Here is a 27,987-nt window from a genome sequence, read left to right on the forward strand (position 1 = left end):
CCAGTGAGTACAGCTGTGTGAATTATTCCCCTGACTATTAAAGCTACTCAGTTGAAAATGCAGTTTAATAATCCAATCTCATAGCAAATCTTATTCCATTCTTAACAACTACAATCCACAGATGACTCAGCAGCACTATAAGAGCAAACTCACAACCACATTTAGCCTACACAAGAAAACTAGTTAAGACCTCCTGGCATCAACATAGGCATAAGACTCATTCATTACAAAGACATAGCCAGCCTAGTTAATGCTGCAAAGTCTTCCACATGAACCTCTGGGAACATGCCTATATTGGAGGACCTCCCCTAATGTTTAGTAAATCAATGCTCTGCATAACCATACTCAAACTTTCCAGACAATTTCACAAACTCCACTTGGGTGCATCCTGTTCAAATGTCTATATATCAGCACAATAATAACTATCATGAGTGAGTGGTCTTGGGAATCCACAACACTGACCACCAAACCCCATGAAATCTCCTGGCAGTTGGTTAAACACGGACAAGGACACCTACCACTTCAGCTAATATATCAGTATTTTTCCATGTTGTACACCACAAGAAAAGCACTGAAAAAAAACAAGTACATAGAATGCACTATGGGTGAAGCACTTCAACTTCTATCTCCAAAAGTGGCTTGGCAGCACCATAATAGACTGAGGCAGCCAAGTCCTGAAGAACATAACCTGCCAGAATGTGGCTATGACAGATTATAACCAATGTTATCTTGTCGTCACCAATTTAACTATTGCCTGATTGGTATAAGTGAGCACCACACATTCTCTCTGGAGATGAAGTCCCTTCTTCACACTGAGGACCTCCAACTTGTCTGACATGATTAGCTTGCCAATCAGGATATATTCAGAAAACATCCAGTTACTTGCAACTGTCCATATGAATTTCTGCAGCAGCAGAATTGTATTCCACCAAAACTACAACCTCAGTCTGTCATTACCATCAAACCAGAACAACCTGACCTTAATCATTGAGAAATAATAAAAGAGCATGTCAAGGGCAGCACCAGGTCTACCTAAAAATGAAGTGTCAACCTGGTAAAAACATAATACAGGTCAGTATATTGGAAAATCAAAGCAATTTCACAACCAACAGGTCTGAACTAAGCACTATAATCTTATCACATGCAGTCATGAATTTTAGCAGATAATATTGGAGAAAGATCCATGAACATCTCCACCCTCAAGATAATGCAGCCCAGCACACGATGGCAAAAAAACAAGGCGGAAGATCCATTTCAATCTTCTCTTGAGTTCCCCACAGTCACAGAAATTAGTCTTCAATCAGTTTGATGTCAAGAACTTTGGCATCAAAGGCAAAGTTCACTAACCAATGCTTTAAACACCCCTGGTAAAACTGAGGTCAAGTGGAAAATAAAGTAGAATCTTCAATAGGTTGGAGTCATACTCAGCACAAACAAGGATGGATGTAGTTGCTGGAAATGAATCTGTTCAGCCCATAAAATCACTGCATCAGGAAATCAGTGCCCTAGACCCATTCACCTTCATCAATGACCTTCCAAGTACCATAAGGCAAGATATTTGCCAATGATTTCACAATGAAGTTCCTCGACAATGAAGTTGTTCACACCCAAATGCAGCAAGATCTTGATAACTTTCAACTATGGCCTGTAACTTCATGCCATGCAAATGGCAAGTAATGACCATCTCCAACAAGAGTCTAATAAACAACTTCTTCCCATTTCCCACCTCTCCCCACCTCCCCGCCCAGAGATTCACAGACATTCAAAAACTTGGCTCAGACCCTCCCCATCAACATCCCGGCCAGAATCTTAATTGGACCAGCCATGCAAATGCTGCCCTCATAAATTCCCACAACTTTTTCAACATCTATAAGGAGTGCAATAGAATCCTTTACACTTTCTTACCTGAATACAGCTGTAACAATTCAAGAAACAACATGATCTGGGCCAAAGCTGTCTTCCTGTCACCCTATCCATCACCCTGAGTATCCAATCGGCACAATGAAGTTGCAGTGCATACCAAGAGCAAAACACACTCTTGCACTTGGCCAAGGTTTCTTTGAAAGCATCTCCCAATATTTGACATCTATCCACTAAAAGGAAACAGCCAGCATAGCTATGGGCATGCCTCCACTTGAAAATCAGACATCATCTTGGTGTGGAAATGCAAGTCAAAATCTTGGTACTCTTTCTCTAAAAGAGCTATGGGTGTACCTTCACTACAAGAACTTCAAGAGTTCAAAGAGGGCTCACCACCACCTTTTCAAGACCAGTGAGATGAGGCATTAAAGGCTTGCTTTGACAGTGACCAACATCTTGTGAGAGAATGAAAGAAAACCTGGAGTACTGTAGACATCTATGGTATCCATATTATTTAATGTTTCCAGAGGTACTGGATAAAGTGTAAAAGACAGACAGAAGTCCTTAATGTATTGAAAGGGTTTCATAGGTTCAATTTGGAGAAAATGTTTCCATGTGATAACACAAAGTCTAAAAGGACAATCATTGATATATTAAACCTCGAATTAAGGAGATATTTCTTATCCAGAGATTGAGTAGAATAAGGAAACTGCTACCTTATAAAATTATTTTGATGAATAGTTCAGATCTAATCTGACACAAGAGACTGTAGATGCTGGAAATCCAGAGCAACACACAAAGGAGCTGGAGGAACTCAGCGGGTCAGGCCGCATCTACAGAGGGTAATGGTCAGTCGACATTTCGGGTCGAGACCTTTCACCACGACCCAAAACGTCGACTGTCGATTTCCCTCCATGGGTGCTGCCTGACCCGCTGAGTTCCTCCAGCCCTTTTGTGTGTTGCTAAAGTTATGCTGATACAGTTAGTTGATAAATATATGTGGAAAATGTATACTTGGACGGACCAGTTAGATCCATTGGCCTGTCACCGTACTGTAGCTGCAGCGTATGTAACGTTTAATTATTTGTCTGCAACTCCATGCCTGGTGGATGTCGCATGCAAGATCACGAAAAGCATGTGTACCAGAATATTATGGGGAAACAGAATTGGCATTGACAGAGAATAAAAGGTATTGGTTCGATGTAAGACAGAAAAAACATGGAAAAAAGTATTTTCTTGCCTCACCATGATTACTTCCTCACTGGGATTTTCTTGGAATGGGGTGCAGCAGAGAAAATGTACGTTTAGCACTATTTGTCAGACTGTTTTGGTTTGTCAAGGCTGGCATTGTGTGTGCGTTATCAGTAATGTGGGTTTAAAATTTAGATAATCGAGACTCTGTCTCCAGATTTAGCTACAGCAAAAGTGGATGTCCATCCTTCTGAAGAAAGCTCATCATCAGCCTGAGATATTAAACATGTTTTCTCACTATAGATGCTGCGTGATCTCCTAAATGTTATCGGCAATTGTTTTCTGCTTTCACCTCATAAATGCACTGCCCATTGGCGAGTGAAAAAAGCATCCAAGTGAAACAGTATTCCGGCAGTCGCTGGGCTCCGGCAAAAACGGGGGGGGGGCAGTGTACGGTGGAGAAAAGGGAGCGAGGGCGACATATGTGCAGGAAGGTAAGCCTTGCCTTGAGATATTGAATAAGCATAAGCAGGCGGGGACGTAGACGAGAAGAAACGCAGGGGAAAGTGCGCCAATCACCGCTCTGTCACTGAGACTTCCACTGCCGACTGCAGCGCTGCCTCGCACAGGACCGCGCTTTCCCCGCCAGCCAAGGTCGGCGGGCAAATGCAGTTCTGAGGGCGGACCCAATTCAAGCGCATGCGCAGCGGACGCAACAACCCAGTACACGTCACTATTTATCTGGGCGCGAGGAGTCAGCATTTGCAGCGGTGCGTTGGAAGTTGCTGGTTGTCTCCTGTCCTCTCGGTAATTTACTGCGGTGAGGGCGCTCAGCAGAGGATAGAACATTTACTTCATCAAATATGATTCATATCGTCCGTTTTATCCCTAGAAAGGTATGTTTTATCCGAAAGCTGGTGGATTTAATCATGTGGCCTGCGCCGAAGGTCTTCGTACTTTTGCTTCCCTTTTGTTGAAGCATGAGGAACCCCCGTGCCAATGACAACCTAACTTTGCGGTTGCGCTGCTGCATGGCGACGGTGATTGACAGGGCGAGTGGTCATTGTGAGCGAGGCGGCAAGCCAATCGGGGGAGGGGGAGAAGGTGTGGGTGAGTGGGCTCGTGTTCCGAGCAGCCAAGTTTGGTTGAGCCGGGTGCTTGACGAATTAACTTTGTATTTTAAACGCCAACAGTCGCGGCGCGGTCCCGGGGGGCGGGAGGGCGTGGGCGGCGGGAGCATCGGAGCCCGGCCAGCCTGCGGGGTACAGCCACATAACCCGTTTTATTCCTTTTGCCCTCTGGCTTGCTCCACTGCCCCGTCTTTCTCCTGGGCAACGAGGGTTGGTGGGCTGTACATGGAAGCGGGTCTCTTCCATCACCCCCCCCCCCCCCCCAATTCTCCTGCCCATCTCCGGTGTGATTTCAGGCTGGGCGATGGTATCGTTCGGTTCTGCTACCATTCCTCTCGCGTAGCGGAGAAGGGGCGGGAGGGGGAACTGCGGAGCTTGCGATGCAGGATTCGTGGTGTTTCGTGGGGGAGGGGAGTCACAAAAGAATCATGACCGGACGTATAGCTCGCTGGAGGGCGGGGGAGCGCGGCTAATCTTTGCATTAGGTGGCGGTGGGACGGGTTGAGGCTGAGCCCGGTGAATTGTTTAATGGCATGTGGGTGGAAGGAAGCGGAGGCCGCCAATCTGTGGTTACGATTGGAGGAGCTGTAGTGCACGGGTTTATTTTCTGTTTTATTTTTGGGAGGGGGTGCTGGTGGGTAGTGTAGACGCTACTGTGGGGAACAGGCGGAATTCATCAAATACATTGTGTGGTTACGAGTGTAAGATCTGCGGCCACGGTTGGGGTAGGGGCGTAGGAAGAACAAAGCAAGATCCTTGGGTTGGGGTTGTGGATCTGGAGGGAATCTATTGTAATTTTTGTTTCGGGTGGGGGGCATGTGATTGAAGTACTTGCGGACATGTGAGAAATATGTCAAACCGGTAAGAGTTATCTGGAGTAGGATGTGTTTATCCCGTATTGTATCCAATTTATTTGCGTAAGGAAATGTTTAGTCTTGCAGACGAGCAACTAAATTACCAGTCTACGTAATTTTTCGCCAATTTTTCAATGCGGTAAATGTATTAATTACAACAAAATATTCATTCCTTGAAACATCTTTGAATTCTGGACTACGGATTGAGACGTTTGTAAATTCGTGCAGCATCAATTGCATTTTGGTGAATTCTAGAAGCTGCGCTACACCAAATAAATTTTGGGTAGTGAGCATCACCTACTGTCCGGTGAGTATATATTACAGATCGCCGCCCAGTACTGATTTCCAAAGTTTGCTTCTGATCACGCTGATGCATACTTTGTTGAAAATAAGGGTATAGCGATATTTGTTGATTCAATGTGCATATAACTTGATTGTTACTATTTCGATCGATTAGATTAGAGACAAACATTTGGTTTTACAGATTGCACTTTAAGTTCTAGTTATTTTCAAAAAAATCTGCGCAGAGATTGCTTTTCAAATACAAATTATACTGAAATGTTTGTTTAGTGTTTGAGTTCCATATCCAATCCAATTTTGCCTGCCGGGGTCGTGCGTGGTACAACTGTAACAAACATCTTTTTGTGCAAAAGTTTTTTTACTTTAAGGAATAAATTTGAGAGGAAATGTAGAATATTTGAAGAACAATTTAAACAGTTTAGTATTTTAAATTGGAAAGGGTTAGTGGAGTTTTGGTTTTGTTTATGCTTAATGTTGTAACCAGTTATGTTTTTGAAGTGTATTTGGCTGAGATTCAACTTCATAGCCTTCCTTAGTATTGCAGATGCTGGAAGTATTCATCGGGTCAGGCAACTTCTGTGTAGAGAGCAATTCACTTCTGAGAAAACAACAAACCAATAGTGTTCTGAAGGATTAATGCAAGCTTGGTGTAAATGGGTTGTAGATGGTCAGCATGGACTTGAGGGGCCAAAGATCCTGTCTCTATCCTGTGTTTCTCAGTGACTCTATCCACATATTGCCTGACTTGTTAAGTATTGTACTTTTTCTTGCATGGTATGTAAGTCTTTATGCTTCCAACATTCCCATTTTATACAAGAATTTAACAACTTGACCATTCCTAGTTTTTCTAAATAGAAGGAGGAACAGTGAAGTTAATTGAACAAAATAGCAATGTCTGACCTTTATTAATGAGATGTAAACAGAATCTACCTTGTGCATTTCTTTTCAAGATGATGACAATATTTTTGCTTGTTAATTAACAAACATTGGGAATTTGTGCAGGAACAAGTCTTTCTAACCAGTAAATGAAATGCTGGAAACTTTGAGCAGTTAGACAGCATGTGTGGAAGAAATGGTTAACATTTCGATTCAAATACCCATTGTCAAAACCAGGAAGGGGGTGGGAGGAATTAACTTGTAGCAGAGTGGAGGATTGGATGGGTAGAAACAAAAGGAATGCTGCTGAGGCAAGACCAAATGGGTTAAGTGGGGGGGGGGGGGGGCAGTTGTGCTGTTTGTCTGATTGTATTTTTAGTAATAGGTCTAGGATATGGTCAGGCCAAGCTATACTAGTAGAATGGGTGAATACAGAGTCAAAATGATGAAAGGGCAGAAATGGCCAATTCAAGTGTGAGTTACCTGATATTGTAGAATATAGATACTGAATCCAGAAGACTGCAATGTGCCCAGATGAGAGGTGTTGTTCCTTGGCTTGCATTGTTTTTGTAACTGTAGGAAGTGACAGGTTAGAGTGGAATGGAGAATTAAAGTGGCAGGCAACTTTAAGGTGGGGGGGGGGGTGTCACTCATGTGGACTGAGTGCTAATGGTTTGCAAAGTGATTGCCCATTCTGTTTGGTTTCTTCACTGTCAAGGAAACAACATGGTGAACACAATGCATACACTAGAACAGAATGAGTGCAACTGACTTGCTACTTGGAGAGGCTGTTAAGGATCCTGAATGGAGTTGGATTTTTAACCAATCACCCCACCCCAACATGTTCCCAGAATTGCTTGTTGTCTTTGGTCTTCAGGGTGCATTTATGGCAACAATGTTAGGAATTGAAAGAGTAATGCTGGCTTCAGTACTGCATGATCCTAACAGTTCTCAATTTCTCTTCTCTATTTGCTGTAGTTTCTCTTTTCTGAAAATTATGGTCTGAAAATTTGTGAATTGCATCTGTGAAGGCAGTATGCATGGAGATGTTGTTCTTCACTGTCAAGGAAACAACATGGTGAACACAATGCATACACTAGAACAGAATGAGTGCAACTGACTTGCTACTTGGAGAGGCTGTTAAGGATCCTGAATGGAGTTGGATTCAAAATTATGTTAAAAGGCTTAGAAAACTAGCATTTACTAGTGTATGTATTTACTAAAGTTTTAAATTTTCATTTGTTACTTATCCTTTCACCCCAAATTTATTTTTATCCTCCACTGTTAGGTTCCCTTTGAATTGCTTTTTTATAGAATGGCAAATATATTTTCTTAATGTTACTGTACTATCCATATGTAAATGACCCCTTTCTTGGGGGGAAAAAACAAGTAATTGGGATAATTGCTAAACTAGTTACAATTTTGGTGCCACCCTTCCACCAACTAATTCTCTTCCCCATCCTATCTTCCCCCTTTTCTCCCCCCCCTCCAATCACCACCATCCTTGTGCCCAGTGGTGATAGCTGCTTCATTCTATTCAAGAGTACATGTAATGTGCATGTTTAAATTTAAACAGAAGCAAGAATGTACTTGTTGCCCTTGCATATTTAATTGTATTAGACAGGAAATCAGAATCAAGAATGATGCAGATATTCAAATTATGCTGACTGCAAATTATATCATTGCTGTTACCACTCAATATGTCATGCATATAGACCTGAGTGGTTTTTAAATATGCCCTTCAAATTACTTGGTACAAATTAAGGTCATGTAATTCAAATACAGCAATGAACTTCTTAGGTAGTTGAATTGGATCTACTTCCTTTTCCAGCAAAGATGCAGGGTGATTCTATTAGTCAGTTAGCCTACTAGTAGGTCTTCAGGATGTGGGAGGATACTAGAGTGCTTGGTGGAAACCCATTTGGCCTCAGGAAGAACATGTGAAAGCCACAAGCAGTGGCAGAGATCAGGATCAAATTCAAAGCTCTGGAGCTGAGGCAGCAACACTAACTGAACCTTGCCACCCTGGAGGCATTGTACTTTTTTTTGCTCCCCAAGGAGGATTTGGGAGCATTCAATGTTCTGTTGTCCCTCTAGTTACTATCTGTAATGGAGTTTGGAGTACAGTTTCTGTTGGAAGTCTGATAATGGACCAGTGTATAAGAGCCAGCTGAGTGAATTAGGGCATGTGTTGTGGGGGAGTTAACCTGAGAAAGGATGTTGAGGTTTTAGTGAATCAGCATGCCTCTGGGTTTGGATGTTTTTTAGTACAAAATGGCATTGAATGTACTGCTTTTTGCTGTCTTATGGATGCTTGGGAATGCTGAGATCGTGCACCATGACAGACCATGGTTTTTAATGCAAGATTTGGGGTCTTATTCTTCCATGTTCCCTCCTGGTGAAAGGTTGACTTTTTGTACATTGAAGATGATGATGAATGTCATTGTCTTTGAGAGGTGGCTCTTACAATTTGGGATGTGATTCATGATTCTGTGGATGTTTCATCATTCAGAGTGGCAGTGTGGAATGCTTTAACTTTTTTGCGGGTGTTTAGTACAAGTCCCATTGCCTTGTATATTTCAGTGAACCAGTCAATAAAGATTTAGTAGATGGCTCGAGGATCCTAGTTTTTGCCTTTAGCCTTGGTTTTGTCATTGTGGGCCTTCAACACAAGGCTGATTGTTGTAAAGTTTAAAATGAAATGCTGCTGCTTTAGTATTGGGTCATGTTCATCTTGTTATGAATTAAGTGACCACCCTCTCTCTTCTCCTCTCCTCCTTCCCCCCCCCCCCCCCTTCCAGTTTCTTTTTTGAATGGTCAAGTGAAAATAGTAACCTAGTAACCCTGAAGGCACTGAATTGTCTGAAAGTGGGTTGCTTTAGTGAAGTAGTGGCTTGTATATTTAACCTGCTGATGAGCAGGCAGTATTAAGTGCTTGTTTACAAATTATTTAATCTCCTAGGTCAGATTAAATTAACTGCCTTTTGTGCAATGAATTTTTGTTTATTAACAAGTGCTGAAAGGTGGGGGGGGGGAGAAAGACTTGTTTCATTTCTACATAAATCATGTATTAACAAACATGGAGCACTTCAAAGCTGGAATGGGCTTGAGCTATGATGCATCTTTTTTTGCTTTATGTATTAATGAACTTGTGCCTTGCAGGCTTTTTAACTTTGTATCTGGTGCTCAACTATTGTAAATAATTCTTTTGGCTCTCTCTAAGTAGATTCATAATGGGGGGTGTGTTCAGGCCAACAGTTGTTTCACTCCTTTTAGTGTAAATTAAACCCCCTTACTGAGCAATTGGCAAGCAAGGTATGAATATATTTTCTGCTTGCACCTGCTCTGCAGACTGATTTGATTTTGCAGGGTATTGAGGACTTTAAGCTGGAAGCTTCAAAGTGAGGTTATGACTTGGAGAACACACTTCATAAAAAAACATTCACACCAATTAAACTAAATGTTGCAGTGATGCATGGGTTTATAACTGAATACTGTGATTCCTTTGCAACTAAATGGATATTGATATTGGTTACTTAAGCCTGTTCTTGGACTTGTTTTGGCCAATGAAGTTTTCCTCTGAGGTGGGCCTTCCTATAGATTACACATTGTCTTTACTAATCAGTTATGAATCAAAAATTGCATTATTTTTCTTTCACAAGTATCCATAGAAGTGTAGATAATGGGTAGTTGCGTTGCACCAGCAATATTGTATTGTCTGGTTTTGGCTGTCAAACTACAGGAAAGATGTGAACATTTTCTTAACCCCCTCTAGCTTAAATCAGAAGTGTTGCTTGGATTGGAGGGCTGAGTTAGAAGCAGATTGAATTGGCTGGGTCTGTGTTCTTTCCCCCTGGAACAAAGGAGTGAGAGGTGACATGACAGATTAAGGCATGGATAGCCAGTCTGTTTTCCATGGTAGGGGCATCAAAAACTACATGTAGATTTAAGGTGAAGGGGAGGAGTGTTAAAAGGGAGTAAAGTGTAAATTTTGGCACAGCAGTTTGTATCTGGAATGAGCTGTCAGAGGTGGTAGAGACAGGAACAATACCTGAGGCATCCAGACAGGTACTTGAATGAGCAAGGTGTGGTGATAATGGGACTTGGTACAGGGATATGGTATTAGTATAGGTGGATATGTTGATCAGCATAGATGGTGGGCCAGATGGCCTTTCTCTGCTTTAAGACATAATTGTTTGTCACCTGTGTTATCGCTTGGGTAAGGTAGTACTTTGTATTTTAAACAAGTAACCAAGATAAGGCACCAAACAAGTTTTGAGGATTTGCAAAGAAAATTAAAATTTGCTTGTGGAAAAAATCTTGCAGAAGGGTGGCTTGTTGCAATATTACTTTGCAATTAATGGCACCTATGAAATTTGATTGTTCAGGAGCTCTTTACAGTTGGTGTTTTTGAACAGGTAGGTGTTAGAAATGCAATGACCCAAGCAAACTCCCACGCTGTGATATTGATCTACTCATTTGATTTGAGAAAAGTATTGGCCAGGGTCATACAGATAATATCTCTGCTTTTTTTGATTGTGTTATTTGATTTGTTTTTTGCTTTGAATGCAACTGCCTCTGTAAAATACTGCCTAAAAGATGAATTGGAGAGAAGTTGTATGTAATTTCAGAATTTTTCACGATTGCAGTAGTTCCCCTTTGAGCCATGGACTCTTCAGATTACCAGTTGAGATTTTTTGCAGAGCCCATTACCAGACTTCCGGTCATGTGTAGCTGATCTAGTCACACTTAATACGTTCAAATGTTGGTATCTTGACTCCAACTGAAGAAATTGTTTTGGTGAGGGGTACAGTGCACAACCCAGTAGTTCCATATTCTGCAAATGTGATGTTGCAAGATATAAATAGAACTTTCAGTTACTTGCTTTCATTTCTGTCAAAATAACAAATGTATTAAAACTGAAGTTAGTGTTTTGAGTGTATTCTCTCCCTTACAGTAATTGAGTTCTAATTTACTGTTAAACATTTGTGTTCCTTCTCAACCTGATGAGGACTTGTCTGTAGCCTTAAATGCAAGTACAGCACAAACCTAAATGTACTTCTCCAGATGAGTCCTTTATGGAGAGAGCCTGAATACAAGTTTGTGGTGGTCATGAAATTCTCTTCAAGGCCTGCTGAGTATTAGTTCTAATGCTTCCTAATGTTATCTCATCTGCTGTAAGTTAAATTGGAAGTAGATTGATACCTCTCATGCCCCACATCACCACAAAGCCACCCAGGTCTGCAGCTGGAGTAAGACATGAAATGCTGGAGGAACTCTGGTTAGGCAGCATCTATGGAAGAAAATGGACAGTTGACATTTTCCCCTGTAGATGCTGTCTGACCCACTGAGTTCCTACAGCATCTTGTGTTGCTCCAGATTCCAGCACCTGCAGTTTCTCATGTCCCTGTACTGCCTTGGTAACATGGGGCACAATGCACATCACCAGAAACTGTCAGCATGGGATTTTTAAAATGTTAGAGCAGTTTTTCTTTGTCATTTGCAAAGATCAAAGGCTCAACTGGATGGTACAAGAGTTTTAAAAAGTAATTTTCATGTAGAATTCCAGAGATTCTGGAAGTGTGGTGAGGATGGATAGAACCTGGCATATAAATAGTCCATTAATACAGTCTTTTTGTTTTCTCTAGGATAATATGCAAGACCATCACAATAGAAACGTGTATCTATAGCCTTGGTGTACTTTTGGGACTCCCTTTCACCGGCTGCAGGCCTAATTTTAGTCAGCACCATTTGAGGCTTGCCTTTACTGGATTCGTCATTACCTGCCTACACATTGTTACATCAGTTGCTTTTCAGAATTCTCTTAGAGCTGGATCCAGAGTTCCTGAACTTAAGTGCCTTCACTTTTTGAAATCTATTCAATATTTTCAGAAACAGCAGTATTAAGTAAGTCTCAATGTTTATGAATGCTTGTGTATCCCTAGAATGAGTGGGAGAACAATCAATGATTAAAATGTTCACTTAAAATTGATTCATAGTGCAAAGAAGTGACTTTCTCCTAGTTTAGGAGATAATTTCATTAGTTTCATCTCTGGTTTCTTTCATAGTATCCTATCCTTCAAAGTGTTAGTGTATACTGTAAGATTTTTATATGCAAGAACTTGGTGCATATAGCAAAGTTTATTCAAAGTACAGTTAAATAAACTTTAGTGTTCTATTTGGTAGATGGCATCTTCCAGAATTGGAAGTTCTGTTGTAGTTCTAAAAGTAGACCATCAATTGCTTTTCCTTCATGCTAACCTGAGTACCAATATTTCCTGCCATTATGAATATTACAAATATTGCACCATCATAGTTCAATAAATTACATGTCATTGGCACTGGTAATGGGTTACTAATGAGAACACCAGATGCAATGTAGGAATGTTCAAATTTAGCTTGCAGGTTTTAGTACAGTATGTAACATGCTTGTATTAACAGATGATTTGCTTAAAACACTGAGCAATTCGAGTATCCAGAGTACTGTCTCCACTCTGGGGGTGGTGGGGGGGGGAAGAAGTAGGCTTTCCTATTGTGCATCTTAAAGTTTGAAATGGTTTTTCTCTGTACAGTGCCTGCTTCACCCCTCCCTTGCTCCTGTTGTGTATATAATAAAAAATATGGAAATTACCAGTCTTTCAACTTCTTGAAATAAAGCATTTGTTCCATGATAGAAATGTCCTACATGGTATTTCCTTTCAGTGTGACTGATTTATTTCTTTGCATCAACATAATGTATTGAAGCTTTGGTTATGAATACCTAGACATGTATTTCCATGCACCACTTTGACTTGCCACATTTGCAATGGTCAGAAGCTTTAACTTGTACTGAATGTTCCATAAACTTGGAGGGGGTGGAAATTAGTCAAATCTTTTGTTTTAACAGGTTTCCCTGCCCACAAAGAAAAGAAAAAATGATCCCTAATGGGTATTTAGTTTTTGAAGATGAAAATTTCATTGAATCATCTGTGGCCAAACTCAATGCTCTGCGAAAAAGTGGACAGTTCTGTGATGTGAGACTCCAGGTATTCATAAAATACTGAGTGAACAACAATGAATAATGAGTTTTTAAATAAACATACTACATATTAAATAACAAAAGATGATAGTTTAGTTTACACTTTATACCCCTGACACTTCAATCCTTGAAATTTAAAGGTAACTATTATATGCTTGCCCTGTTCCTTCAGAGCTGTTCCATCCTAATTGCAAAGAATGGGCTTGCTTTTGCACAATATCCAGTTTGCAGATTCATTCTCATAACTGGGGAAATATATTAGTTTGTTCTGCTGGACAGTCGAATTCCAGAATGCTAGTAGACCTGGATTTTGCTGCCTGAGGTTAACCAGAAGTGGGATTTGTGTGATGGTTGTCAAGTTGCTGATGCTCTGGTAGGGGGGGGGGTAAGGGAAATTAAGTTCAGCATGGAGACACAGCAATTTCCTTCCCACTACCTCTATCCATGTAAAATGATACTCATTTATAACTTCCAAGTGGGGCTACCCCTAGCATTTTCTGCCCCATCAGATCTTTATGGAACCATACTCGTTACATCCTGTCTGTTTTATTACTTGGTTAAATACCTCACCCAGAAAATAATTGGCTTTCACATTGTAGCTATCAATATTAAGTAAGACTTGTGTAACTTCATCAAGTGCCCTCATCCTATATGATGTCTTTAGACAGTTCCATTTCCACTTCATTATCATCCAATTGTAAAAAGTTGAAAATGGATACCAGGCTGACTGGTCAAACTCCTTTTAGTTTCAATTTTTGCCTGCCTTTAAGTTGGCAGATCCTTTGCTTTGAATACTTGTCTACACCTGCAAGGATGCAGCTGGAGACTGCATTCTCTGCTGGTGGGAGGAAAAACCTGAAGCTGATGGGTGCAAGTACATAGTTGAATGTCACTAGCTATTAGCTGGACATCAGTCCCTTGCTGTTGTATTGGGTAGCACAAACTATCTTTGTTGGGATATTGATTGACAATATCTTTTGAAGTCAGTGAAGGTGACTGCTTTAAATCTGGACTTGGCTGCCTGGATTAGCAAATCATAATTCTATGGCATAGAAATGGGCTTTCTGGCCCACCTTACTGACCCTTTTGCCACTCATGTTTGTGTACTACTTTCATATCACCCCTTCTCCTCGTGCTCCAGGAGAAAGCCAGACCAGCCTACTCAATCTCAAAAGTCATACAATGTAGGCAGTATTTTGGAGAAGCTCCTCTGCACTCCCCCCAGTGTAATTGCATTCCTCAGCTCCAACTTTTCTCTCATGCCACTCTTCATCCAAAATGGATTCATTGGTAAATTGTTTGGAGGTCTGCAAACCAATGCACATATTCAAAAGCAGCATATAAAGTTGCCCATAATGAGCAATTTAACTTCATGTGCCAGACAATGAATGTGCACTAGTCTCCAGAGGCCTTGGGTTTGTGGATATTGACTTCATTCTCTCTACACCCTTTTCTTCCCTCTTTAGTTGGGGGGGTAAAACAAAAACTGACTGCAGTCCAAAAGTGCACCATTCTGATGTGCCAAATTCCTTTCTAATTTAAAAGTGAATTTAAACACAAGTTTAAGAAAAAGCTCCCATTGCCCCAGGCCTGGCTTTAGTAATAGCTGCAGTTCATAATCTTTAGTACCTTAAGTGACATTGTGTTTGAACCCAAACAGCTTTTTATTTAGCAGTATGGCTAGTTCCTGTCTTGTCAGCAATTGCATTGTCTGTACTAAATTTGCTCCTATCTGGAGGGTATTTGTATTCCTTATGACAGCATATTAAGGATCATGTCTGCATGAATTAGTAAATATTAAACTTGTAATCTCTTGCCAAGGTTACAACTTTTTCAATATAAATTATTCCCATATCTTAAAATATTAATTAGAGCAGAAATTTAAGTTAATGCAAGTGATTCTAATTTTAGGTCTGTGGACATGAGATGCTGGCTCACAGAGCTGTCCTTGCTTGCTGCAGCCCCTATTTGTTTGAAATTTTCAACAATGATAGTGATCCCCATGGATTTTCTCACGTGAAATTTGATGACCTCAACCCAGCTGCAGTTGAAGTGTTAATGAATTATGCGTACACTGCACAGTAAGTATGTCCATGTAAAATTAGTTAATTTTAATTGTATTTATTTCAAAGTTGCAAACTGAGAATTCTTAAAGCAGTAGAACTTGGAAACAACCCTTAATCCTAACGTTTATTGTACACCTTGCTATCTTTGCAACATTCTGCTTTATTTTACTTTGCTGCCAAGGGTTTCCAAACCTTGCAATGTTTTCCCCCCATGATAGACTCTTGAGATTGAATGTTAGGCAGCATAAGTAGTTACCTGAGTGAGACTTTTTGTACTCTTTGGCGCTTAACTTAATTTTTGGTTTTACAACTTCGTGGGAATGAGTTGTGCAGATCATGTTTGGGTTGATGGAAGCAGTGAACAATTGCCTCATTATGTGATGAGAAAATTCCAAAAAGGGAATTGGACTTGGTCTCCTGTTGATTGTGAGTGTTTAAATTCTAGGCAATCGTTGATTTGTAATATATTAACCCCTGAATAGACTTGTTTCATTAGTCAATGTATTGCCATTTTTGAGTTTGAGCTGGTGTTCAGGGACTTCAGCAGACTTTGACTTTCAATTCTGAAATGGAAAGTTATTTTGTTTATTTTGCAGGTTAAAAGCAGACAAAGAACTTGTAAAAGATGTGTATTCGGCTGCCAAAAAATTGAAGATGGACCGAGTGAGACAGGTGTGTTTCAGTGGCTGATCTGAGATGCTGGATTTTGGGCAAAATAATTCATGTTTTGGCAGTGGGATTATCTAGCTCAGACTTTGGTTTTGAATCCAAAAACCAATCACTTCTATAGTTTCATAGTTGGACTTGGTCAACTTTGCCCATCAGCTGTTGATTATGAGTGTATAAACAAATTCTAGGTTGATTTAGCACCTGGGAGTTGATCAGTCTTGCTGGTCACCTCGAATATATATTATGAAGTAGATGAGCATTCTACTTGCCAGCTTCATTTTATTAACATTTTATTTATTTTGAAGATAAGTTTAGTTCTAATCATGTTTTTTGATTCTTAACATCGGTTAATGTGGGCTGGAATTGCATTTGCTAAATTAATTCAATAATATTAGCTGAAGGACTTGCTATTTGAGTCCATTGGCAGAGCAGTGACTTGGCAAAGAAAGGAGTCTGGAGATGCATATAAGCAGGGACTCCTTCCAATTAATTTGAAAGGGTTGCCAGGTTGGAGGAACCGTGGAGCTTTTTTTTGTTTTTTTTTATCACTTTTCTTTTAAATTACTTAAATCTATTAGAATAGTCTTTAAATGTCCCTGGCTATCAGAAATTAAACCAATACACCTTTGACAGCCAGCAAGCTGTTCTTGAGATATGTTGCAGAGCCTTGAGATATGTTGGCTGAAGGCCAATCAGAGTACAGAGTCTACCTTGCCTCATTGGGATCTGTTCAGCTTGTGTAATTGGAATGTCTGGGCTGGTTCCAGGACAATCCAAGCCATGTTTCACTGTTTCTATCCTCAGCATTTGTGTATTTGGGAGAACAACAAAATTGTAAGTAGAATTTAGAAGTTAAACCTTAGTGTGTATTGATTGCATTGTGCATGTAATAGTGTAACTTCGCTGCAGTTGGTCTTTACCTTGGGTGAAGGAGAATCTATTCCCAGAAAGTGTTTGGTTACCTGAAAATTCATAAAGGTTTGGTGAAATGCGTGGTGGGTATTTTGTTAGTGTATTTCTATTATCTGCAGATGGACAGTGGTGTAGCGGTGTGCTATTTTTTAAATTAAGAATAGATTCTTAAATCAAGGACATGAGAAATCGAGAGTCAGTGACATAAAGACAAATCCATAAATTGAGGAATACTGATATGTGCAATTTGGATTGTACTGTTCCATTCCCAAGACCTGCCTTTAGATGGAACACTTATTTCAGTGTCGTCTTTCTTTCGTAATGCTGGAGCATTGCCCTTTTCCCTGCCCTGTGTTATCCACTATCCACCCCCCCCCCACCCCCCAAAAAAAAACACTCACCAAGTGGCTTGTTGTAATAAAGTGCCATCCTTTCCTGCTGTTTTTTTTTAGGTCTGTGGTGATTACATATTATCCAGGATGGATGTCCAGAACTGTATTTCTTATCGAAACTTTGCCAGTCAGATGGGAGATTCCCGGTTGTTGGGTCAGATCGACAGTTGCATTCAAGAAAACTTGTTGGAAATTTCAGAACAGGATGAATTTTTGAAACTTCCACGATTAAAGGTGAAGCTTAATGTGTTATTTTATCAACTTATTTTTTTGCTCATTTTTCAAGCCATAGCATGATATTGATTTATGATTTGAATTGCTTCATGTTGGCTTTTATATAAAACAAAAATCCTCTTTCCCTCTTTTTCACTTTTACCTTGTATTAACTGCATTCAGTATTCATGTCATTTCTTTAAAACTTGACAAACCAGTTTAATTTAATGTATCTCTTCTCAGTTGGAGGTGATATTAGAAGAAAATGTATGCTTGCCCAGCAATGGTAAAGTTTGCACAAAGGTAATCAACTGGGTGCAACGTAGTGTCTGGGAGAATGGAAAGACGCTGGAAGATCTGATGGAAGAGGTTAGTATAGCAGAAGTGCTATTTATGTTTATATGGAGGCTTATACCTATTACAGTGTGATTTTTTTTTTAAAAGCTGATCCTAAAGAATTTAAATTTTGCTGTAGGTGCCCCTAAGCTGAGAAAGTGGGGGTGTGAAGGTGAGCAGTATAATTGTTTAGTCTTTTTTTTCTGCTCTCTGCTACCTTATTTATGATAATTTTTTTTTAAAAAGCACTTTGTTTTGCAGTGTAGGAAAAGCTTTAGAGAAAGGGAGAAAAGGTACTTTTTTTCTATGTTTAATTGCTTTCTTCCACAGCTAATCTGTATGAGTAAGTACAATATTCTAATTTCTCTCCCTCCCAATTGATTTTTATTTCCTTAGGTTTAATCTAACAAAACTAGGATACTTCAAGCCTGAAGAAAATGGAAGATACTGCGAGGGTAGTGGCTCATAAAGAAGCAGCGGCCTTTCCTAAAGTCTGCAGAATTTTGCTTTGGGCAAGAGTTGATTTAATGGTGTTTGCTCCTTTGCAGGATTAATAAGGTTACTTAAATTAATGTGTTATGACATTAGCGGAATCTGACTAAAATTGCTTAATATGTTGGGGTAAATTTTGGTGCAAATGATTGTTTCATTTTTAAACATTCTTGGAGGGGGCGGAGGAAGGAGATATTAAACTAAGTGGAGATCTTAAATTTTGACTTTACTCTTGCAAGACTGATTATCTAATTGCAATTACTCAATTTTGATGCTGCAAAAGCTGAAGTTTCAAAAACAAATGAAGAATGTTGGAATTCCATGGGTTTATTTGTATGGGTAATATAAACATCTGGTTGGCTATTATCAGTTCAATAGAATTCTACAGCACAGAAATGGACATATAGCCTATTGTGTCTATGCCTCTTGGGCTTCCTGAAACCTTACTTGATCTCATTTCATCATATCAATGTATTCTTCCATTTCATTTTCTTTGTACTTGTTTGGTTGCTCTTGCAGGGTACGTCACTGCTCCACCCTCCAAATCTAGTTTCTAGCACAGTTCAGATTTGAGCTATTTGCAGCAAATATGCTTCCATAAGTTCTTTTGCAGATTGAAACCATAATTTGGCATTAGTAAATCCAAGATTTGAGAATGTTAATTATGGAAATAAGTTTAAACTTCAAAACAAAAGTTTGTTTTGATTAACTTGTAGGCTGTATCTTGTTACAGATTTAGTCCTGGATCCAAATGGATTCACATTGGTGGCCTTCTTGCCCTTGCTGTTCTATAATTATATTCTGCTTTAGTATTTTGCTTTCAACAGGAAGATTAGTTCCAATTGATTCAAATCTCTGATATAATTTGTACAGAAACTTTTTTGTTCTTGGGTAGGGGGAAAACTGGTAGGAAATCTGCTTAATGGTGCTACACCAGATACTGAAAGCTAAATGTTTCAGCTGGAGTTCAGACTTTAGCATTTTCAGTACTACTGCAGGCTAAAGTGTGAATATATTATGTGTGTTTAATATGCAAGATGTAGTGTTCTAATGCTGATTTTGATGTACTAATTGAAGAGAACAGTACATATACCTGCTTAGCATTACCCCACAGCATGCTGATTTGTTACAGCACTCCCGCTTGTCCAATCTGAATAATTACATTTTCTTGGGTATGTACTATCCCCGCCCTGTACTTGAACTGACATCTGCTCAGACTGCACACTGCTCTGCCAGGAACCTTGGATCTCCCTGCTGCAGTGCTGCAAGCCAGGCACAGACCCTTTCCCACCCTGCTGCTGTGACAAGAAGCTGTATGCTGGAAACCTGGTGCAAATCCCTGCCTTCCAGTGGAGCACTCACAGGAATGAATCTCCCTACATTTTGCTGTATAAAGGGTGTCTATGGTGGCTGGTGTTGAGCATGTTGATGTAACTGGTGTGGCTGTTTGACACTGACATGTAGCTCTGCCATACCTCTGGCCAGAACATTGCTCCTTGTGTTGAAACACTGCCTGGATCCAGCAGTCTCTTTCATCACCTGTTGGATGTGATGAGGTTGCTGGCCAATGAGCTTGTTGCCATTTGAGGAATCTCCAGGCTGGGGAGAGCTGTGCAGTTAACAAGGGGAAGATGGCAGTATCCATCATTTGCCACATGAGGTGATGAGGGAGACCGTAACATTCAAGTGGTCTGCCAACACGTAGTCCCACACCAGTCCCCAACAATAGTTCAGTCGCCATGAGTCCTGAGCCCCCAGTCTTGGTACTGAGCAGCTGCACTACTTGCTCTTCACAGGCAGCCTCTCTACACTGAGCCCTGGGGCAATTCATTGCTGTTTTCGAGCACAGCAACACCCAGCAATGAGAAAGACAGAAGTTTTCTCCAAGTTTCCCAAGCCAGGTAAAACAAGCCATCAAAATAATAATGTGGAAATGTAATGCACTTGAACCAATTTGATGATGGCTGCCTTAGTTCTGGCTGCTTGCCCTATTACGACCTAACCATAGGTGAACATTCTCCACATCCTAGTTGCGAACAAAATCAGTTCCCCTCTTTACAAGGACCTGTTCTTTGTGAGTTTTTAAGCTGACATAGATTTCAAGATGCATCTCTAGTCAATGACAAAATGAGTATATTCTTTTTGCATTACAGCATAACTTGGCTGACTACTTGTAGATCTGAGATTCAATTAACTGTTCCGCGTGCTGTGGTTTTGTACAAATTAGAGTGGCAGTGAATGATGTCTTAGGCTTGAAAGAAATGTCTTTCTCATTTAAGCTCTGCACATCACCAGCCATGTAGCTTTAAGCTATAAATTAGGATACTGGAAGGTGGAGAAGAATAATTGTCCAAAGAACATTTTGTTCATTTCCCCCAAAAGCAATTTTTTTGTATGCACAAGGAAGTGATCTTAATATTATTGTTTTTCTGCACTTCTTGAATTTCCTGTTTCTTGCAAAATTTCTTCCTAGCAACATCAGTGAGAGCTCTACAAGGCAAAAGAAAACATCTTGCCTCATTTTTGTTGGAGTGGATTTCTTATGCCTCAGGTTTCCAAAGCAACCAAGTGGACAAAGGACCAGTCACCCCTTTATTTAGAGTGAACGGCCACCATCTTGCAAATGACTCTTAATTTTCTATCAGACAACTGCAGTCCACTTCAAGAAAGGAAAGCTTCCAGCACTGAGGGGCTAAAAATAAACAGGAGCTTGCGTAACCTAACTTGTTGCTATGGAAACTGTAGCCACATGGGTGTTTTATTGCTGTTTTGCAGGTTCAAACCTTGTACTACTCTGCTGATCACAAACTGCTTGATGGGAACGTACTAGATGGACAGGCTGAAGTGTTTGGCATTGATGATGACCACATTCAGTTTGTACAGGTACTGAATATTAATGGGTGTACATAGGCATTATATGTCATGATGGTACATTCAATTCTCAAATTGGACTAGCACAGAACTTTAGCAGTAATACTTGTAGGGTGTACATTAAGGAACAAAATATGGGATTTAGTAATTTAGATGAATTGCTACAAAGGTGTATGTAATCAGGTGTGCCCCAGGATTCCCAGTAGTATTGTTTGCTCAGCTAGGCCTCAAATCCATCCATGACTGTGTAAATTGGACAGCAGGTAACCTGTGGAGTGCTGACTGGTGTTGGTAGTCTTGATGTTGCTTGTGGAATTTTAGGACTATGGGATAATTCTCTTTTTCCCTTGAGAGATACCAGACCTTGTGTTGGCAGACCATTATTAATCTTGTTATTTAGTGTTCTGGAGGTTGAGTGTAGATTGAAAATGCATAAACTATGCATTGTGCTAGTTACCTCTCTGCTGGCATTTTCTGGCCCATGTTTGCCCATCTCTTTGTCTGTCCCTCTCTTGGAGACCAGGGGTTTAATTCTGATTCTTCTGACATTTTAGCACAAAACATCTATTTAACATGTATTGATAAGGTGTTTTGCAGAGTTTGTAACCTGTTCACAAAAGATGGGTTTGAGGAGGTGAATTGGAAGCTATTTTGCCTATAGTCAAATTTCTTGTGTGGTGCAGTAACTTGTGCATCAGTAGGAATATGGTGAAGGTAGTAGCTGAGTACAGGTGCAGCCTAGCTAGGTTTTCTAGCTACTCATTTGATTTTGCAGAAGAAATCTCCGCGGGAGAGCAATCACCGGCAGATATACAGCAGCACTTCTGGAAATATGTCTACTCAAGTGCAAACAAACAAACATGAGTGGAAAGTCATTGCCTCAGAGAAAACATCAAGTAAGTTTAAAATTGCGGTAATTTTGATTTGAAATCTAATTTTTATTCAACTAGTGAACAGAAACCACTGTTCTGTCTATAATTGCCATTAGAGAGGGCTGTAGTTTAAGCTGTGGGAAGAAAAGGTGAATTCGTCCTCCCTGTCCACCTGTTGTAACGTTTGTTGTATCACAATAATAGGACTTCAGTAGTCGCATATTTTTAATACAAATACTGCTACTTGCTCACTAACCATTATTTTGTTTTTTAGGCACTACTTATCTGTGCTTGGCTGTTCTCAATGGTGTGCTGTGTGTCATCTTTCTTCACGGCCGCAACAGTCCCCACAGTTCACCTGCCACCACTCCATGTCTGATCAAGAGCATAAGTTTTGAGGTTCAAGCTGAAGATGATAAACTCCTGTCTCCCATGCAGTATGCTCGCTCTGGTCTAGGAACAGCAGAGCTTGATGGCAAGCTGATTGTTGCTGGTGAGTCTGAACAGTACCAAGAAGGAATTGCTGCTTTTTGAAGGAGGGGCAAATTAGCTTAGGGGTAGTAGAGACCATTTCTACTTTTTTTTAAGTAGGTGGTTTCTCAGAAGACGATGGAAATCTAGTACAGTGCCTCCTCCTTGGTTTTGTATAACTGTAAATGGGTGGTTGAATGAAGCACGTTATAATAGCTTGGCCTTGGCCCACTTTTTTGGAATTTTTGTTTCTTGGTGTTATGTAATAAAGGAGTCTTAAGCTGTACAGCACAGAAATGGGCGCTTCAGCCACCACATCCATGCTGACCTCTGTGCCCATGTACGTGAATCCCATTTGCCTGTATTGGGTCTGTATCCCTCCATGCCTTGGCTATTCAAGTGCCTGTCTAAATAGCTCTAAAATGCAGCAATTGTATCTGATTCCCACCTCTGGCAGTATGTTCCAGATCATGGTAAAGTTTACTGTCATATGTACATACACAGGTGCAATGAAAAACTTGCTTGCAGCAGCATCATGGACACATAGCATTAGAGATGCAACATTCATAGAAAAGCATAAATTATGCAAAATTATACAAGAGAAACACAATTAGAACAGAAAGCATTGTAGTGCAAAGTGGTCGGTGTTGTTATACTTAGGTGATTAGGTTTGTGGAGGTATCAACTGCTCTGTATGGGGAGAAATAGAACTTGCCCCTCAAATCCCCTCTTTTAAAACTCCTTCCTCCCACTTTAAACCTTTTTTTAAATATACCCCTATCATGGGGGGGGTGGGGTGGGAAGAAGGTTCTGACAATCTATTGTATCTAGGCCTCATTTTATACACTTTTCTCAGATTATCCATTTTCCTTTGCTTCAGGGAAAACAAGCCCAGTCTATCCAATCTCTCTCCATAATTAAAGTCCCCCAATCCAGGCAAAATCCTGGTGAATCTTCTTTGCACTCTCCAACACAACCACATCCTTCCTATTAGTGTATCAAGCAAAGCACACACTTTTCCAAGTGTGGTCTAACCAATGTTTTGTAAAGTTGCCACATAACAGCCCAACTTTTGTTCTATGACCTGACCAATGAAGCCAAGCATGCCATATGCTGTTCACCATCCTATCTATCTGTGTTGCCACTTCCAGGGAACTGTGCACCTACAACATTCTGCAGGGCCCTACCATTTACTGTGTAAGTCCTGCCCTGGTTTAATTTGCCAAAATGCAATACTCTGTTCATCATTCCTTAGTTCCTTACCATTTTCTGTACATCCTCGCCCTATTTGACTTTCCAAAGTCCCCATCACCTTGCACTTGTCATGGTTAAATTCAATATGCCAATATTCTACCCAACTTTCCCATCTTTCCCTAGCAATAATCCCATTATAAATGCATGCAGTAACTCCAGATGAAATGCAGATGATTACAGTGTTCTTTGCATGTCAATAGCTTATTTCTTTAAAGGGTTACAAGTATTTTGCTTCAACAACATATCTTTTAATATGTAAATTCAAATTGCTTCTTATCAACTTCAACTGCTTATTACTTTTTTTGTGCTGGAGGGAAAGTTAAGGAGCCAATAGTCTCACTGTTTAGTAACGTTAGTACAGATACTTAACTTTAAAACACTTAACCTCAACTTGAGCTATTCTTTTGACATGCAGGGAACCAGCTGTAATTTACCCTGTTTTAATTTTATCGGTTCTAAAGGTATACTTTCAGGCTGTGTTCTGTGGTGTAGAATTCTGTATCTCTGGCCTCTAAAGGCCAATGAAAACGAGTTTTTACATTTTGGCTGATTATTAGGTGGCTATAACCGTGAGGAATGCTTGCGAACAGTAGAGTGCTATGATCCTGCAACAGATGGATGGACCTTTATTGCTCCAATGAGGACACCACGGGCACGATTTCAGATGGCAGTGCTAATGGTAAGTGATAAACTTTCCAAGATGGTAACAAATAGGACCAGGAGTTATTCATTCGCCCCCTTTAGCTTGATCCACCTTTCAATAAGATCATATCCGATCAAACTCTCCCCAAGTCCACATTTCCACCTTTTCACCATTACCCACTGTTCACTTGACAGTATCTCAGCCATAAATATAAATGACTGGTTATCCAATATCTTCTAAAATAATCTTAAAGGCCTAAAACCTGCAATGTGTTTTGGTATTGTAGGGTCAATTGTATGTAACTGGAGGATCCAATGGCCACTCAGATGAACTTTGTTGCGGTGAGACTTATAATCCAAATACACATGATTGGACTCCGGTGCCTGAGCTTCGTACCAATCGTTGTAATGCAGGTAGGTGTTCATGACACAGAGTTAATGGAATAATTGACTTTCTGATTTTTGTTTAGTAACCGACTTCTGGTTGGTCGACAGGTGTATGTTCACTGAATGGAAAACTGTATATTGTTGGTGGTTCAGATCCATATGGACAGAAAGGATTAAAAAACTGTGATGCCTTTGATCCAGTCTCAAAAATCTGGACAAATTGTGCTCCTCTGAATACACGTATGTATAAATTGTAAACTACAGCAACAAACTTGGGCTGTGCTTTCACACAAAACAATTTTAAATATGCAGGGACTTCACTAGTATGTTGTTAGAATCTTCCCATACTAAATACCTACATTCACCACCTGGCACTATTTTATAGCATTAATTCCCAAACATCTTTGAAATATTAGGGAGACATCAGGCTGCTGTATGTGAACTGGATGGTTACCTGTATGTGGTTGGAGGTGCAGAATCTTGGAATTGCCTGAACACTGTGGAACGTTACAATCCTGAGAACAACACTTGGACTCTGGTTTCACCCATGAACATGGCTCGCCGTGGAGCAGGAGTAGCTGTCTATGATGGTGAGAATCAATGTATTTTGGTACTTGGATTTCATCAATTTATCAACACTAGACTTTTTGTTTTTTTTAAAAGTGAAGGGTTAGGGACGTCAAAGGAGAAATGCTGAAGCAATTAATTATGTACTCTTTTACTCAATGGACAACCACTGGGTTTGTGTTTGAGGAGAGATTTAAGCAGAATAGGCTTGAACATAATGGTTAAAATCTTTCTTGTACCATAAGAATTTCTTGTGCTTTTTGACAGGAATAATGTTTCTCTGGCTGGGGGTATCTATAACTAGTGATCAGTCTCATAAAGGGGTCAAGCACTTGGGCCTGAGATATGAAGATATTTCTTCACCCAGATAGTTAGAATGTGCGACCTAAAAGGGGCTGTGGAGTCTCAGTTGAAGAGTATATACAAGACAAATAGGTCTTTTAGATATCAAGGGAATAGCAGAATGTGGGGTTAATACAAGTGGCATTGACATAGAAAATCAACCATTACCACGTTTGCAGTAGGTACATAAGGCTAATAACCTTATTCCTATTTCTTCTAACAATTGAGCTTTTGTGCAGCATCAAAGTTGAACTAAAGTAATGAAATACTAATAGAACAATACTTCACAGGAGGCTGCTGTTTGGGCCCTGAATGCATGTGTGAATATGAGATGTTTGGAGCTGTCCTTTTGTGTGTCCTCTGGCTTTTCTCCAGCTTGAAATTTATTTCATGGGCTGGATCCTGCTGCTGTTCGGCTGATGGTTTCATCAGGAACTGCTAGCTTGGTGCTGTATGGTCCAGCTTGTTCCAAACTTCCACATCTGAACATAATGTAACATGCAAGTCGGGAACAAGCTAGAAGTCAGAAATGGGTGTTTCTGACCTCGAGTGTTGCTGCTGGACTTGGCACTCAAGTCCAGAGTAAGAATATGACCATCCTGCGCTTGGGGCTGAAAGCACATTGTAGTTGGTTCCTCTGCTTTGCCAGGGATGGCTTTTTTTTCCTCCCTTAACTTCATTTGTAATGTAACCCTTATTCTGCAGGAAAAATATTTGCTGTTGGAGGTTTTGATGGAACCCGTGCACTCCGTTGCGTTGAGATGTATGATCCTACCAAAAATGAGTGGAAGATGATGGGAAGTATGACATCAGCAAGGAGTAATGCTGGAGTTGCTGCAGTGAATGGACTCCTTTATGCTGTGGGAGGCTTCGATGGCAATGAGTTTCTGAACAACTTGGAAGCATATGATCCAGAAACCAATGAATGGAGTCCATGCACCAAAACAAATACGCCCAGTTTATAAAACTTAGCATTTTCTTCGCAGCTTAAGTTTAGTGATTTGTGTTGTACTTTTTTGCAGGGGTTGTGGTGGGGAGGAGAGACTTACACTGTTGGATATTACTGATGGTTAGGTGTAGGTTTCTAGAACAATTTGAAGCATGAAGTCTGGATTTTTATGGTAACAAAACCTTTTTGGGTTTGCTTATAATTAAATTGAGCTGTAAATACTTGTCCCCGGATGTAGGTATGTTTGTGTATTCCTAGTGGGTATTTTGCTTAAATGCAAACCTGGTGTGCAGGAGGTTTTCATTTCAAAATTTGGAAAATAGGAAAAGTTTTTTTTCAATGGAGCTTCCCCAGAATTTTGTTTTGCAGCATTTGCACATTGTCTCATCATGAAGTTCTCTGGTTTGAAGAAATAACATGGTAATCTTGGATTATTAGGGGGAAGGGGTGTGACAGGGATGGAAAGGCGGGATCATATTTCCTACCTTCTAGTTTTTCTTTTAAAATCCATCATTGAGTTTAAACAAGTCATGGATAAGCTGACCAGTCTGCAATTAAAGCATTTTTTGTTTTGGGTTTGATGCTTTGATCACTTTTTATAAACAATTTTTATACTTGGATAAATATACAGTAGAAGAAAAACATTGTTTGGAAGCATTAAACTAAAAGCTTACAATTAGAATTTGAAGTGCCAGAGTGGGACATACACAATTCTCCTTGAAAGAGCTTTTAATGTTTGCCTCTGCTATAACTTATTGTACTACTCTGTAAATGCTTGAACTTGGAGGGTTTAAGTGTGTACTTGTATTAGGATGGAATAGTGAAGGATTGAGGAGCACCTGTGTGAGAATCAATTGTTACAAGCTATGTAGCTAACATTCCTAAAACAATAGATAACTTAGGCAATTAAATATTTCAACTCTTCACTTCGTGGGTTTTGTCTTTTTTTTTAAAACTAGAAGAGTAGAATTTTAGTTACAAGATTTCTCTGATCTGGACTTCAAAGGGTATTTGTAATTCAATTAATCTGCAATCTTTGGTTCATTAATTATGCAATGGATATCTGGCACAGCCCCAAAATCAGCTGGCCACATTTCCCAGGACTAACATGTTTTCTCCAATTCTATTTGTTTCATTATGGTACCCAGATTCCTTGGTGCAGAGAATCAGCAAGTAAATGAGCTGATCAACTTGTACTACCATGGAAGTTTATGAACTAATTATGACATGAATATCTACCCTACTAAAACTACTGAAATAGCTGGAGAAGGAAAACCAGAAGAAATGATTATCAAAGCATGGAAGAATACTAACTGCAGTTCA

General features: G+C 40.0%; 1 protein-coding gene across 2 annotated transcripts; it reads left to right on the forward strand.

Moving 5' to 3' along the window:
* The first annotated feature begins 3,781 nt into the window (after window positions 1-3,781).
* Window positions 3,782-27,590, forward strand: ivns1abpa (influenza virus NS1A binding protein a). Of its 2 annotated transcripts, XM_052011741.1 has the most exons (15): window positions 3,782-3,947; window positions 11,860-12,118; window positions 13,098-13,236; window positions 15,141-15,310; window positions 15,892-15,967; window positions 17,329-17,502; window positions 17,725-17,850; window positions 21,085-21,192; window positions 21,956-22,076; window positions 22,327-22,545; window positions 24,335-24,456; window positions 24,707-24,833; window positions 24,915-25,046; window positions 25,223-25,396; window positions 26,421-27,590. In XM_052011741.1, the coding sequence occupies exons 3-15, from the start codon at window positions 13,126-13,128 to the stop codon at window positions 26,678-26,680; spliced, it is 1,920 nt and encodes a 639-aa protein (XP_051867701.1). In that variant the 5' UTR covers window positions 3,782-3,947; window positions 11,860-12,118; window positions 13,098-13,125; the 3' UTR covers window positions 26,681-27,590. The 2 variants fall into 2 exon arrangements, with proteins under 2 accessions (XP_051867701.1, XP_051867702.1); XM_052011742.1 differs by lacking the exons at window positions 3,782-3,947; window positions 11,860-12,118 and adding an exon at window positions 9,139-9,142.
* The last annotated feature ends 397 nt before the right edge of the window (window positions 27,591-27,987 follow it).

This window comes from Pristis pectinata, chromosome 3 (assembly GCF_009764475.1).
Source record: "Pristis pectinata isolate sPriPec2 chromosome 3, sPriPec2.1.pri, whole genome shotgun sequence".
NCBI classification, from domain to species: domain Eukaryota; kingdom Metazoa; phylum Chordata; class Chondrichthyes; order Rhinopristiformes; family Pristidae; genus Pristis; species Pristis pectinata.

Excerpts from the sequence above, each read along its gene's own strand:
- ivns1abpa (XM_052011741.1), top strand. The coding sequence starts at position 13,126 with ATGATCCCTAATGGGTATTTAGTTTTTGAAGATGAAAATTTCATTGAA. Across the intron at positions 13,237-15,140 it reads TCTGTGATGTGAGACTCCAG|GTCTGTGGACATGAGATGCT; the intron begins GTATTCATAAAA and ends TTCTAATTTTAG. Across the intron at positions 17,851-21,084 it reads TGGAAGATCTGATGGAAGAG|GTTCAAACCTTGTACTACTC; the intron begins GTTAGTATAGCA and ends GCTGTTTTGCAG.